Source organism: Podarcis gaigeae (genome assembly GCF_964106915.1).
Source record: "Podarcis gaigeae genome assembly, chromosome: 1".
NCBI classification, from domain to species: domain Eukaryota; kingdom Metazoa; phylum Chordata; class Lepidosauria; order Squamata; family Lacertidae; genus Podarcis; species Podarcis gaigeae.
Genome location: NC_139678.1, coordinates 118,893,158 through 118,906,339, shown reverse-complemented (window position 1 = coordinate 118,906,339; position 13,182 = coordinate 118,893,158). Strand labels below are relative to the sequence as shown.

Below are 13,182 nucleotides of genomic sequence, written 5' to 3'. Positions count from 1 at the left end.
GGGAAGCTAAACGGCGTTTCTGTGCGCTCTGGCTTCTGTCACAGTGTTCTGTTGCACCAGATGCGGTTTAGTTCTGCTGGCCACATGACCCGGAAAGCTGTCTGTGGACAAATGTCAGCTCTCTTGGCCTGAAAAGCGAGATGAGCTCTGCAACCCCATAGTCACCTATGACTTGACTTAACCATCCAGGGGTCCTTTACCTTTACTGCAGGCAGAGACATACCAGAATAGGAGGGCAACCAGGATCAATTGCAGCACATGAGTCAGCGCACTATGCCACCCTCCTAGCTGCAGGGGTGCCAGGATAGAGCAGGCAGAGTGGCACGGAGTTTGCAAGAAGCACTGGATTGGGGGTAGCAAGTACAGATCTGTGTGAACTTGTGCCCCCTACTGACAGGACTGTGCTTTGCTAGCCAGTGGCCTGCCCCACCCCAGTATTATTATTATTTTGCTGCGTTATGAACATGCGACACCAGATGGTGCTCTAGGGCAGTCAGACAGGTGGGGTGCAAATAATAAATTATTATTATTATTATTATTATTATTATTATTATTATTATTATTATTATTATATCAGTGCTTTTTTCTGGGGGGGATGCAGAGGGACACATACCCCTAAACATTTTGTGAATCTTAAGTTTGACCTCATTGAGGGTCAGTAGTTCAATATGAGTAGGAAAATGAGAGTATCCCTAAATATTTTTTAAAGAAATAAAAAACGGATGATTATTATTTTTTATCAATCTATCCCCAATGGGAGTTTGCATTGAGAGCTCTTATAGTGTTTCTTTTTATAGTGTTTTTATTATTATTATCAGTATAGATCCAGCCTTAGTTTGATCCAGGAGGGCCCCTTCTCGTGAGAAGTCTCTCTCCTTCTTTCCACACAAATATCTGAGATATTTCCGGATCATATGATTGTAGTTGCAAGAGGGTTTATTGCACAAAATGGAAGCCTGTAAATAGCACAGGAGGCATGATGCTTATGGATATTGCCGTGGCAACTGCACATTGTATAGTTATATGCACTCTTTCTGAGTTTGTCAAAGTCTGTAGTAGTAATAATAATAATAATAATAATAATAATAATAATAATAATAATTTATTATTTATACCCCGCTCATCTGGCTGGGCTTCCCCAACCACTCTGGGCGGCTTCCAAAAAAATATTAAAATACTGTAATACATCAAACATTAAAAGCTTCCCTAAACAGGGATGCCTTCAGATGACTTCTAAAAGTCTGGTAGTTGTTGCTCTCTTTGACATCTGGTGGGAGGGCGTTCCACAGGGTGGGTGCCACTACCGAGAAGGCCCTCTGCCTGGTTCCCTGTAACTTGGCCTCTCGCAGTGAGGGAACCACCAGAAGGCCCTCGGCACTGGACCTCAGTGTCCGGGTAGAACGATGGGGGTGGAGATGCTCCTTCAGATATACTGGACTGAGGCCGTTCTTTTACACGAGACTGTGTAATTCTTTTATATCATATGAGATATAAAAGTTTACAGCATATTATTCTTTGAAGGAGAACTACTTGATAATGATTTACAGCTGGTATTTAACTCTGAGTAGGCATGCTAAGATGTATAAGACTGAATCAGATAAGTGCTCGATGTGCAATGAGGTTGAGGGAACGACTTTTCATATGTGGTGGGCCTTTGAAAGGGTAAAAGAGTATTAGGAAATAATCCATAATGAATTGAAAATAATAAAAGTACTTTAAAAAAAACACAGAGACCTTTTTGTTCGGGATAATTCAGATGGAAATTCCCAGGTTTCAAAAAAAAATGTTATTTATGTATGCCACTACAGCGGTCCATGTTTCGTTAGGCCCAAAATGGAAAACGATTGAGGTCCCAACAAAAGAAGAATGGGAACTTAAAGTGATGGAATATGTGCAGCTTGCGGACTTAACATATAGAATAAGAGAGCAATAAGAACATACGTTTAGAGAAGATTGGAAAATGTTTATTGAATATATGGGGTGAAATTGTGTACACTTGAAAACGTTGGCAGCATTAAGACAAATTCAACAGTGTAAATAAGTTTTGATGGATGTAATAATGGAATACTGAAGGGTTTAGTTTATGTAAAATATGCAGGGATTTATGATATGCAAAATGAACCATGGAAAGAGACTAAGGGAAGTCATTGATATCTTACGATTGCTTAAATGAGTATTCAAAATTGCAAAACACAAAATTTAATAAAAATTATATATACAGTGGTACTCCAGTTGCGGACGGGATCTGTTCTGGAGCTCCAGTTGGATCCTGAGGTTTCCGCAACCAGAGGGACCACTTCTGTGCATTCACGCGGTGCAGTAGAGCACTTTTGCGCATGCGCACATGATGAAAAGCTTCCGGGTTTGCCGCTTTCGCAACCCGAAGTTTATGCCACCCAAGGTTAACCTAAGCCGAGGTGCTACTGTATATAAAAAGAAGAATTGGCCAAAGCACATGACTGTTAGAATTCAGGTGTCAAATTTAATTTACTGAACCCCATTCGTTGTGACTTGTTTGTTAGTGCAAAACATTGCCTTGGTTTTTATCTGCTTCATTCAATTCAGTTTCTTACGTGATTTTTAAAATATTTCCCTCCATATCGGTATGCATGCTTTGTTTCTCTGCATTTTAATTTTTATAAATAGCAAATGTTAAAGGTCCTAGGCTTTTAATCATATGATATAAATATGGTTTCTCATATTGTATAATCCAAAGCCTATGACTTTTAGCAATTTGCAGTGTTGCGGCACCCTGTAGACCCCTACAGTATTGGCATTTAGCAGCTGCTTAACACTCACCTGTTTACCCAGAGGCGATCTAGCAATGTTGATGTATCAGTCTGATCTACTGATCTGTGATGCCTTTTGTACTTCTTTTAAGAATGCAATGCCATTGTTGATTTCATGCTCTTCATGGTACACACACACACACACACACACACACACACACACACACCATATTTTTCTCTCTATAAGACGCACCAGACCATAAGACACACCTAGTTTTTGGAGGAGGAAAACAAGAAAAAAATATTCTGAATCTCAGAAGCCAGAACAGCAAGAGGGATCGCTGCATAGTGAAAGCAGCAATCCCTCTTGCTGTTCTGGCTTCTGGGATACCTGTGCAGCCTGCATTCGCTCCATAAGACGCACACACATTTCCCCTTACTTTTTAGGAGGGAAAAAGTGAGTCTTATAGAGCAAAAAATACGGTATATCTTTGAAATAATTTTTAATTTTATTTTCAAGAATATAAACATACAACAAAACCAACTCTGAATTCAAATATCAAGATCACTTTGAATCTCCTGACTGTCCACCCTCCTGACTGTCCACCTGACTGTTCCATGGTCCTATTAACACTTTTTCAAATACGGATCTTCTTTCCAAATAACCTGCTGAGAACTTAAAGGCAACAAGCAGAGGAGCGCATCTTTTTAAGAGGTGCCCAAATGCAATGGGAGCAGTAACAATTTGGTGGATCCTTAATGAGCTTCTTCTTCCTCCTGTGCCCAGAGTCAATCCTGCTCCCTTCCCTCTGTGTGATGCGCAGGGACAGAGGCCCTTGCAAAGCCAACGAGAAAAGGTTCTTCTACAATTTCACTACCGGCAAATGTTATCCGTTCAGTTACAGTGGCTGCGGCGGGAACGAAAACAACTTTACCTCTAGGAAGTCCTGCCTGCAGATGTGTAAGAAAGGTATAAACAGTCTGAGGTATAAGGGTTAATATTTTCTCCTCCACTGGGGGGGAAAGTAACTATCTGATACACAAGTCAAGCAAATTTAGACCTTTAAAAAATATTTATATAAATTTGAAAAATAAACGATAATTCAACAACATTTAAAATTTAAAATTCCGTTCATCAACCTAGGACTTCCCCTTCCACCCCTCCATGGTTTTCCCCAAATTCCAATTCTTGCGGCATAGTATAATTATTCTACAATAGCGACTTCCGGTTTGCTGCAGAGGCAATGGTGGCGCGCTCTGGGTCTTCTGTCTAAAAGACGACACGGTTCAGGCTGAAAGAGCTTTGGGGGTGCGCGCCAGGGCTAGGTGCCCCCCGAAAAACTCCCCACGGAAGAGTGGGGACTCTAGGGGTCCAGCAGAGCATGTAAACTCGCCGATCCTAATCCCCCGACTGCCGTTTTTGCGCGGGGGGAAAGGAATAGGCTTGAGTCCTCTCGCGGCTCCAGCGCACTCTACAGCCGAAGCCACACACCGCCACCATAAGCAGTGGATTTTCCAATTAGAGATAAAAACCAAATAAAGAATTAAGAGAAGAAATTAGGTTTAAATTGATTGATTTGGTGAAACAGAAGCCAAAGAGGAAGTCAGCTTCCGATTTCTGCGGACAGGCTCTGCAAGGGGACATTTTGTGAATGGGAGCAGAGCATAGTCCTTGCAGCTATGGAGATTTTGTAACAGTTTGACTTTGGACATTTGAGAGACTCTCTTTCTCTTGGATACATATTGGCTACAGCTGTGTCAAGTTGTCCTCTGGATAAAGGTAGGATGTAAATTGACAGCTGGACAGAATTTGACAGAGTGATACTTTGGCAGAGTAGAAAGCAAAAAGACTTACCTAAAAGTACTGTGGAAATACAGTGGTGCCCCGCTAGACGAAAGGGTTTTCCGTTTTTCGAGGCGCTTCGCAAGACGAATTTCCCTATGGGCTTGCTTCGCAAGACGAAAACATCTTGCGAGTCTTGTGAGTTTTCCCCCTTTTCCCCCTTTTTCTAAGCTGCTAAGCCGCTAATAGCCGCTTAGCCGCTAAGCCGCTAATAGCACTAATCCGCTAAGCCGCTAATAGGGATGCTTCGCAAGACGAAAAAACTGCTAGGCAAAGAGACTCGCGGAACGGATTATTTTCGTCTTGCGAGACACCACTGTATAAGCTTTAACTTTAAACCCTGGAACTTGGTGGCACAAAACTGAAGCTAAGCAGGAAAACTCTCCATCATATTGGGGGAGAAATTCCCCAAGAAGAAAGGAGAACCTGGAATATCTGGAGTTGGATTTGATATTTAGTGCTTACTGAAGACCAGGGAAATTTATGCAATACTACCGGCCAATAAGCAATTAATTAATATCTTTGGACATCCTGGATGCATATTTTTCAAGCCTAAAAATTGGAAGATTTGGATTACAATATATTGCAGAACTGTACATTTGGATTTACATTTTGGATTTAGTTCTGGATTACAACTACAAAACTGGACTAACTCTCATTTGCCGCCACTTTTTTGGAAAAGGAAAAGAACTATTGAAGAGTAGTACATAACCTTATATTAACTTTATATCAACAGTCTATGCCGGTTTTTGTTTAATATCTGGTTTTAGTTTGGGGGAGAATTGTCCTGTTTGATATATGACATGCAATTTTGAATAAGTAAGATTTGGTTGGGGGTTAAGGGGCCTGAGAGTGATAACAGTCATTTTCTGTTTTTTTACAGGTTTTACAGGTTTTTACAGTCATTTTCTGTTTTTTACAGGGTATTTTTTGCTCTTCCTTTTGTCTGTTTTTTTTTTTTTTTTTTTTGCTGTTTTATTAGGACTGTGGGGGGGGGAGGGAACCCTTTAAGGGTAAAGGGAAAATTTTATGGTTCAGCTTGAGGGTGGGCAAATACTTTCACTTCTGGGCTGAACTAATAAATGCAGGTGTGAGCTTGAATAGATCAAAACAAAGGCATTCAATTGTGGAAAAACTTTCTAGCTTAGATCTGACTCCCCACCCCCATTCCTTCCATGGGTCCCATTGAGCCTATTTTCAACTGCATATCAATACTTCTCCATTTATGTTTATCTTTCTAAGTTATCCATGCACCCTATTATATTGCAAGTGTGTTTAAAACCCCAGCCAATGTTTTAACTTGCTGACAATGATCTTGTATATAAGGTATAAACTTTTCCCATTCTTTTTTAAACAATATATATATTTTCTTAGTGTTGGCAGAACACAAATCTTTTCACACAAATAAATAAAGGAAAAGACTGAGTAGTAATCAGCCATTTGACCATCTCTTCTGAATGTGGACCATTCTGTCTGTTTCCAGATGATGCCACTGGGTTTTTCCCCTCCATCCTTCATTCTGTCCACGTTAATCTGCACTTTGAAAGAATACTTTTTCACATACGCGTCTTCTTTCCAAATAACCTGCTGAGAACTTAAATGCTGCACAGTTGACGAAGCCCAGCTGGGCGAAACAAGGGATTATTCTGGAATCCTTGTCTTTTTTTCTGCATGTGTCATTCTTGTTTTCTGCATGTGTCATTCTTCCAAGTTTTTCGTCTGACACCTGCATACAAGGAACACTAGAATTCTGAAAAGCATCTTCATGTGGAACACTACAAGACCGATATAAGAATTCCACACCGTGGATATTGCCAATATAGGAACTGAATAGATTGTATTTCCTGATCAATCTGCTGGACTTTAATTTCTCATACAGTGGTGCCTCGCAAGACGAAATTAATTCGTTCCGCAAGTATTTTCGTCTTGCGAGTTTTTCGTCTTGCGAAGCACGGTTTCCCATAGGAATGCATTGAAAATCAATCAATGCGTTCCTATGGAAACCGCCTTCAGACCAGGTCCGGGGACAGTCTGTCCCCCGACCTCTTCTGAAGGCGGGCGGGGGGGCAAAAGTCTTTGCTCCCCCCGCCTGCCTTCAAAAGCCGTCCGGGAGCATTTTAAAATCGCCCCGGGACAGCGAAGGAATTCTCCGCTGTCCCGGGGCGATTTAAAAGCCCCCGGGAAGGCAGGCAGGGGGGACAAAGACTTTTGCCCCCCGCCAACCTTCAGAAGAGGTCTTTGCTCCCCCCACCCCCCCGCCTGCCTTCAAAAGCCGTCCGGGACAGCGGAGAAACGCGCTGCGCACCTTCCCCTCTGTTCCCGGACCTGTCCTGAAGGCTTGCGGTAGGAGGAGGGCTTTCCTCCCCACCGCCAACATTCAGAATGCTGTTCTGAATGTTGGCGGTGGGGAGGAAAAGCCCTCCTCCCACCGCAAGCCCCGGGAACAGAGGAGAAGCCCTTCGCGCCTTGTCCTCCTGTTCCCGGACCTCCCACCGCAAGCCTTAGGACAGGTCCGGGAACAGAGGAGAAGGCGCGCTGCGCTTCCCCGCTGTCCCCAGAGATTTCCCTATGGGCTTTCGTCTTGCGAAGCAAGCCCATAGGGAAATTCGTCTTGCGAAGCCGCTAAAAATCGGAAAACCCTTTGGTCTTGCGGGTTTTTCGTTTAGCGAGGCATTCGTCTTGCGGGGCACCACTGTAATATGTTTTGCTTATATGATAAGTTGGTCTATAGAACCATATATTTTGATATGATATGTTGAATCGCATTTAAAAAGAATGTATATAGTTACATGCAGCCTGTTAGGTTGTTGTGTTGTTATCAGTTTTGGAATTTACGTGACAAAGGGTTTGGTAGTGTTTTGAGAACTTAAATGCAGCAAGCAGAGGAGCGCATCTTTTTAAGAGGTGCCCAAATGCAATGGGAGCATTAACGATTTGGTGGATCCTTAATGAGCTTCTTCTTCCTCCTGTGCTAGAGTCAGTCCTGCTCCCTTCCCTCTGTGTGATGCGCAGGGACAGAGGCCTTTGCAAAGCCAACGAGAAAAGGTTCTTCTACAATCTCACTACCGGCAAATGTCATCCATTTAGTTACAGTGGCTGCGGCGGGAACGAAAACAACTTTACCTCTAGAAAGTCCTGCCTGCAGATGTGTAAGAAAGGTATAAACACAACAGTCTGAGGTATAAGGGTTAATATTTTTCCCTCCACTGGGGGGGAAAGTAAAGTAACTATCTGATACACAAGTCAAGCAAATTTAGACCTTTAAAAAATATTTATAGAAATTTGAAAAATAAATGATAATTCAGCAACATTTCAAATTTAAAATTCAGTTCATCAACTTAGGACTTCCCTCCACCCCTCTGTGGTTTTCCCCAAATTCCAATTCTTGCTTCATATTCTAATTATTCTGTAATAAGGTTACCAGATGTTTTTTCAAAGAATCCAGGGGGGGAGTCATTTTTAAAAAGTTATTTAAAAAATAAGAAGTAATATCTTCTCTTCTGTGGTCTCCTCTGTGCAAATCAAAATCCTTGCACTGACGGAACGAGCTAGTTGGGTACCAGCCAACATGAGGACAGGTCCTTGTTCTGAGGGGGGGTTTCAACCTAGGATTAGACAGAAGAGAGTGGGAATTCAGAGCCAGGTTTAGTACATCACATCCACAGGTCGGCAAACTAAGGCCTGGGGGCCAGATCCGGCCCAATCACCTTCTAAATCCGGCCCACAGACAGTCTGGGAATCAGCATATTTTTATATGAGTAGAATGTGTCCTTTTATTTAAAATCTGGGTTATTTATGGGGCATAGGAATTCGTTTATTCCCCCCAAATATATATAGAGAGAAATGATAGATAGATGATAGATAGATAGATAGATAGATAGATAGATAGATAGATAGAGATAGATAGATAGATGATAGATAGAGATAGATAGATGATAGATAGATAGATAGATAGATAGATAGATAGATAGATAGATAGATATAGATAGATAGATGATAGATAAATAGATAGATGATAGATAGATAGATAGATAGATAGATAGATAGATAGATGATAGATAGATAGATAGATAGATAGATGATAGATAGATAGATAGATAGATAGATAGATAGATAGAGATATAGTCTGGCCCCCCACAAGGTCTGAGGGATGGTGGACTGGCCCCCTGCTGAAAAAGTTTGCCGACCCCTGATTGTTTTTCACATCTATGTTTCTTGTTCCCTCCAGGTTTCCAAGGCAGAATGAAAATTCGCCGGAAGAGAAAAAAACAAGTGAAGCTGATAGATGGGGAAATTGTCATTGAAAGGATATAGCTTCCCTTCTACCATCTCTGCCTATCATTTGCATTTCCTGCCTTATTCACACATATTATTTATCGAGATTTTATGCTGCTGCTTTTGTGTTTCTTCTTTCTCCTGGACATTTTGTAGACGGCACAAACTGAAGCTTTCGCTGTTAAAACTAACACCGTGAGCCTGTCATATGGTGGTTGCATAGAAATCAGTGGGACTCCCCCCACCCCACATTTAAATGTTGTCCGGTTTCCATGGTTATAAGGCTCTGATCCTGAATTTTTGTATCCTTGGTATTCCCAATTTTCGTCTTTTGATAACCCATGTTAATCTGCAGTCATGACTAATCTACCATAATAATTGTTGCAAAGGCTATAAATTCTGTTATATGGGCTTTGATAAAGAAGTGGCTTTGAAATTGCTGATGTACAAAGTAAACCTATGCCTGTCTGCTCAGAAGTAAGTCCTACTGAGGACTCAAGGAAGCTTGCTTGCAAGTGCAGAGGTACCTCGGTTTACGAACTTAATTCGTTCTGGAAGTCCGTTCTTAAACCAAAGCATTCTTAAACTGAGGCACGCTTTCCCTAGTGAGGCCTCCCACCGCCAGTGCCCTTCCACCGTTCGGCTTCCAAGGCAAAGTTAGCTAACTGGAACACCTACTTCCGCTTTTGCGGAGTTCGTTCACCGAATAGTTCGTTAACAGGGCTGTTCGTAGACCAAGGTACCACTGTAAGTATATATTGGACTGTAGCCTTGCTCCTTATTATTTCCACTATAGTGGTGACAGTTTGTGGTCAACAGATCCAAAGACTAGAATTCACATCATCCCTGGCTATTGGCCATTGCCTGAGTGACCAGGAGCAGATGTCCTGTCACTATTTTAGAAAAAAAAGACAACAGGCAGAGGGATTGGTTTGTTAGGTTATGCAGTATAAAATTATACCTCATGTGCTTTTATAAAATAATGGCATTGCTATTGTCCAGTTTCACTTTTCTATATACTTTTGATAACTGTGTGATTCTGGAGCATTTGAATGGTATTTAGCAAAGGGAACTGGTGTCAAGGTAACGTAATAGCTTTACTAGACACTCAGGAATCTGAGCTTTCTCATGATTCGTGAATCCTTTCAACAGCCGACTGCAAAACCAGCAAAAGCTCGGAAACAAGGAGGTTTGCCAGAAGAAACAATTGTTTGACGCTCTCCACCTCATAAAACTCGATATGCCCCCCCTTTTTTTGCTTGTAAATACTTGGTTCCATTTCTGTTTATTATGAAACTGAGTCATTAAAAAAAAATCATAACAAAGTTCTGCTTTTAGTATTATGCCCCTTGAAGATGGTTTGGAAATTGCTTCTAGTGTAAAACATGGAACGAGAACTTTGAGCAGAGCAGCAAGTTGGACTTGAGTTACACTGACCCCTTGGAAGCTATCCTGACTTCCTGTTTGCCACTAGGCCCAATTCAAGGTATTGGTTCTGACAGCCAACTGAGGCCTGTAGGGAAGGTTCTTTGCACGATCCTGCCAAAGGTTTTGGCCTATATGCAATGACCTGGCAGAGAGCCGTTTCTCTGTAATGGTCCCCCAATAAGGTAAAGGTAAAGGATCCCTGGATGGTTAGGTCCAGTCAAAGGCGACTATGGAGTTGCAGTGCTCATCTCACTTTCAGGCCAAGGGAGCTGGCGTTTGTCCACAGACAGCTTTCCGGGTCATGTGGCCAGCATGACTAAACCACTTCTGGCACAACTGAACACTGTGACAGAAACCAGAGCACACAGAAACACTGTTTACCCTCCCACCACATCAGTACTTATTTATCTACTTGCACTGGCGTGCTTTCGATCTGCTAGGTTGGCAGGAGCTGGGAAAGAGCAACAGGAGCTCACTCCGTCGTGCGGATTCAAACTGCCGACCTTCTGATCAGCAAGCCCAAGAGGCTCAGTGGTTTAGATGCGGACCCTTAATAACTCTCTCTTGCCATAGAAATATGGCTATTTCTTTGGCTGATGTGGTGCAGCAATAAACCTGTGAGCACTTTTGCAAAGCTAAGCAGGGTCTGGTGTGGTTTCATATTGGATGGGGGACCATGTGTTGAGATGGTCTGCATTGCAGGGGGTTGGAATAGATGACCTTCACAGTCCCTTTTCCAACCCTACAATTCTAGGATTCTATGACCTTCCACCAACAGTTCAAGACATATCTCTACATAGGCATTTGCAAGGTGAGGGTTGGCTTCGATCTGCATTCAGGGGTTTTTGGATTTGATGCTGTGGTCTGTTTTGTTTACCTAGTTGTTGAACATGTGGCTGTATGAAAGAACAAAGTGGGTCAGGGATGGAGAAGATGAGCTCCTGATGAGGCAACTGCAAATAAACTATGGGTGCATGTGGCCCTATAGATCTCAGCCAATGTTGAATAATTAACGATTGCTCCCTTAAAGGTAAAGGGACCCCTGACCATTAGGTCCAGTCTTGACCGACTCTGGGGTTGCAGTGCTCATCTCACTTTATTGGCCGAGGGAGCCGGCGTGCAGCTTCCGGGTCGTGTGGCCAGCATGACTAAGCCGCTTCTGGTGAACCAGAGCAGTGTACAGAAACGCTGTTTACCTTCCCGCCGGAGCAGTACCTATTTATCTACTTGCACTTTGACGTGCTTTCAAACTGCTAGGTTGGCAGGAGCAGGGACAGAGCAACAGGAGCTCACCCCGTTGCGGGGATTCGAACCGCCGACCTTCTGATCAGCAAGTCTTAGGCTCTGTGGTTTAACCCACAGCGCCACCCGCGTCCAATTGCTCCCTTACTATCCAATAAATCAGAGGCTATAAAACACAAGAAAACTTGTTTGTATTAAGGTGTTGAATTGGATTGACTAGACAGAGAAGTTCAGTCTAGGTTTCATGCAGACTACATAAATGAAAAGTTGTCGGTATGTTCCAAATAAGTTTGTTTCTGTGTTATTTGATAGGGTGATGCTGCCCTCTGGCGGGCATTTGTGCTCATCAGAATTCAAGTCTGATACGTGCTCATTTTAATGATAGTAATCAGTTCTGCACAAGACAAACACATCTATGAAAATACAGGAATCTGCCTCCGAGTCAGAGCCTGGTGCATCAATTCAATGATGTATACATTGACTGGTAGCAGTTTCTCCCAGCCCTATCGGGAAATCTCGAGAATTGAAGAAGGGACTTTCTGCATGAAAAACACATGCTCCCCAACTGAGCTACTGCCCTTTCATATGTTTTGAGCACAAGGCATAATTATAATATAAAAATCATCTGGCCCACAGACACAACCATAGCTGCAGACCCACCTTGCTGTTGGGTTGGCATAGACACAGAGGCAATCTGATTCTAAGCATTTTTCCTTCCCAGTAAGTCTCAGGGACGCGGGTGGCGCTGTGGGTTAAACCACAGAGCCTAGGACTTGCCGATCAGAAGGTCGGTGGTTCGAATCCCCGCAATGGGGTGAGCTCCCATTGCTCGGTCCCTGCTCCTGCCCACCTAGCAGTCCGAAAGCACGTCAAAGTGCAAGTAGATAAATAGGTACCACTCCAGCGGGAAGGTAAATGGCGTTTCCATGTGCTGCTCTGGTTCGCCAGAAGCGGCTCAGTCATTCTGGCCACATGACCCGGAAGCTGTACACCGGCTCCCTCAGCCAATAAAGCGAGATGAGCGCCGCAACCCCAGAGTCAGTCATGACTGGACCTAATGGTCAGGGGTCCCTTTACCTTTAGCTTTACTTCCTGTCACACTGCACTTGTCCAAAGAACAGTTCCCACAGAAAACGTCCTTGCATAGACAAACTTGTGTGTGTGTGTGTGTGTGTGAGAGAGAGAGAGAGAGAGAGAGAGAGTGTAGCTTTAAAAAGCCCTTTAAAACATATTTTGTTATAGCAGCTTACTTCTTTTGTCATTTGTATGATCACCATAATAGCAAGGAGAAATAAACATTACATTGGAAACCGTAGGGGGACAGACTCCATTTCTTGTTTAGTCAAGAATTCTTAGCATGTAGGGCCGGCTGGTGTTCTGTAAACTTCAGCTGGCCTCTGGATTCAGGTTTCAGCTGAAATACCAAATCCTGCTCTCCCTGCTCATTCACTCCTCTTCTCAAAGTAAGCTCAAAGGGCCTGGTTAAATTGCAGCTGTTGGCACATCATATGAGCACTTTGCCTTAAACCCGATCAGATGTGAACTCTGGAAGAATTAAGACAAACATTTCAAAGAGGATGCTTGCATACAGAGAAGCAAATATTTGTCCTAGGTGTGGTTGGGGGTATTTGACTGAATCCTTTGTGAAATGATGGCTTTCAATGC

At 42.9% G+C, this 13,182-nt stretch overlaps 1 protein-coding gene across 4 annotated transcripts in view; it reads left to right on the top strand.

The window, feature by feature from the left end:
- Positions 1–10,172, top strand: part of TFPI (tissue factor pathway inhibitor) — a 49,855-nt gene extending 39,683 nt beyond the window's left edge. For 2 of the 4 annotated variants that reach the window (XM_083713613.1, XM_083713612.1), the window contains exons 7-9: positions 3,517–3,699; positions 7,548–7,730; positions 8,801–10,172. In XM_083713613.1, coding sequence (XP_083569739.1) covers positions 3,517–3,699; positions 7,548–7,730; positions 8,801–8,886 — 452 coding nt within the window. In that variant the 3' untranslated portion in view covers positions 8,887–10,172. The remainder of the gene's footprint in view (positions 1–3,516; positions 3,700–7,547; positions 7,731–8,800) is intronic. The other 2 variants (XM_083713614.1, XM_083713615.1) reach the window with 2 other exon arrangements.
- The last annotated feature ends 3,010 nt before the right edge of the window (positions 10,173–13,182 follow it).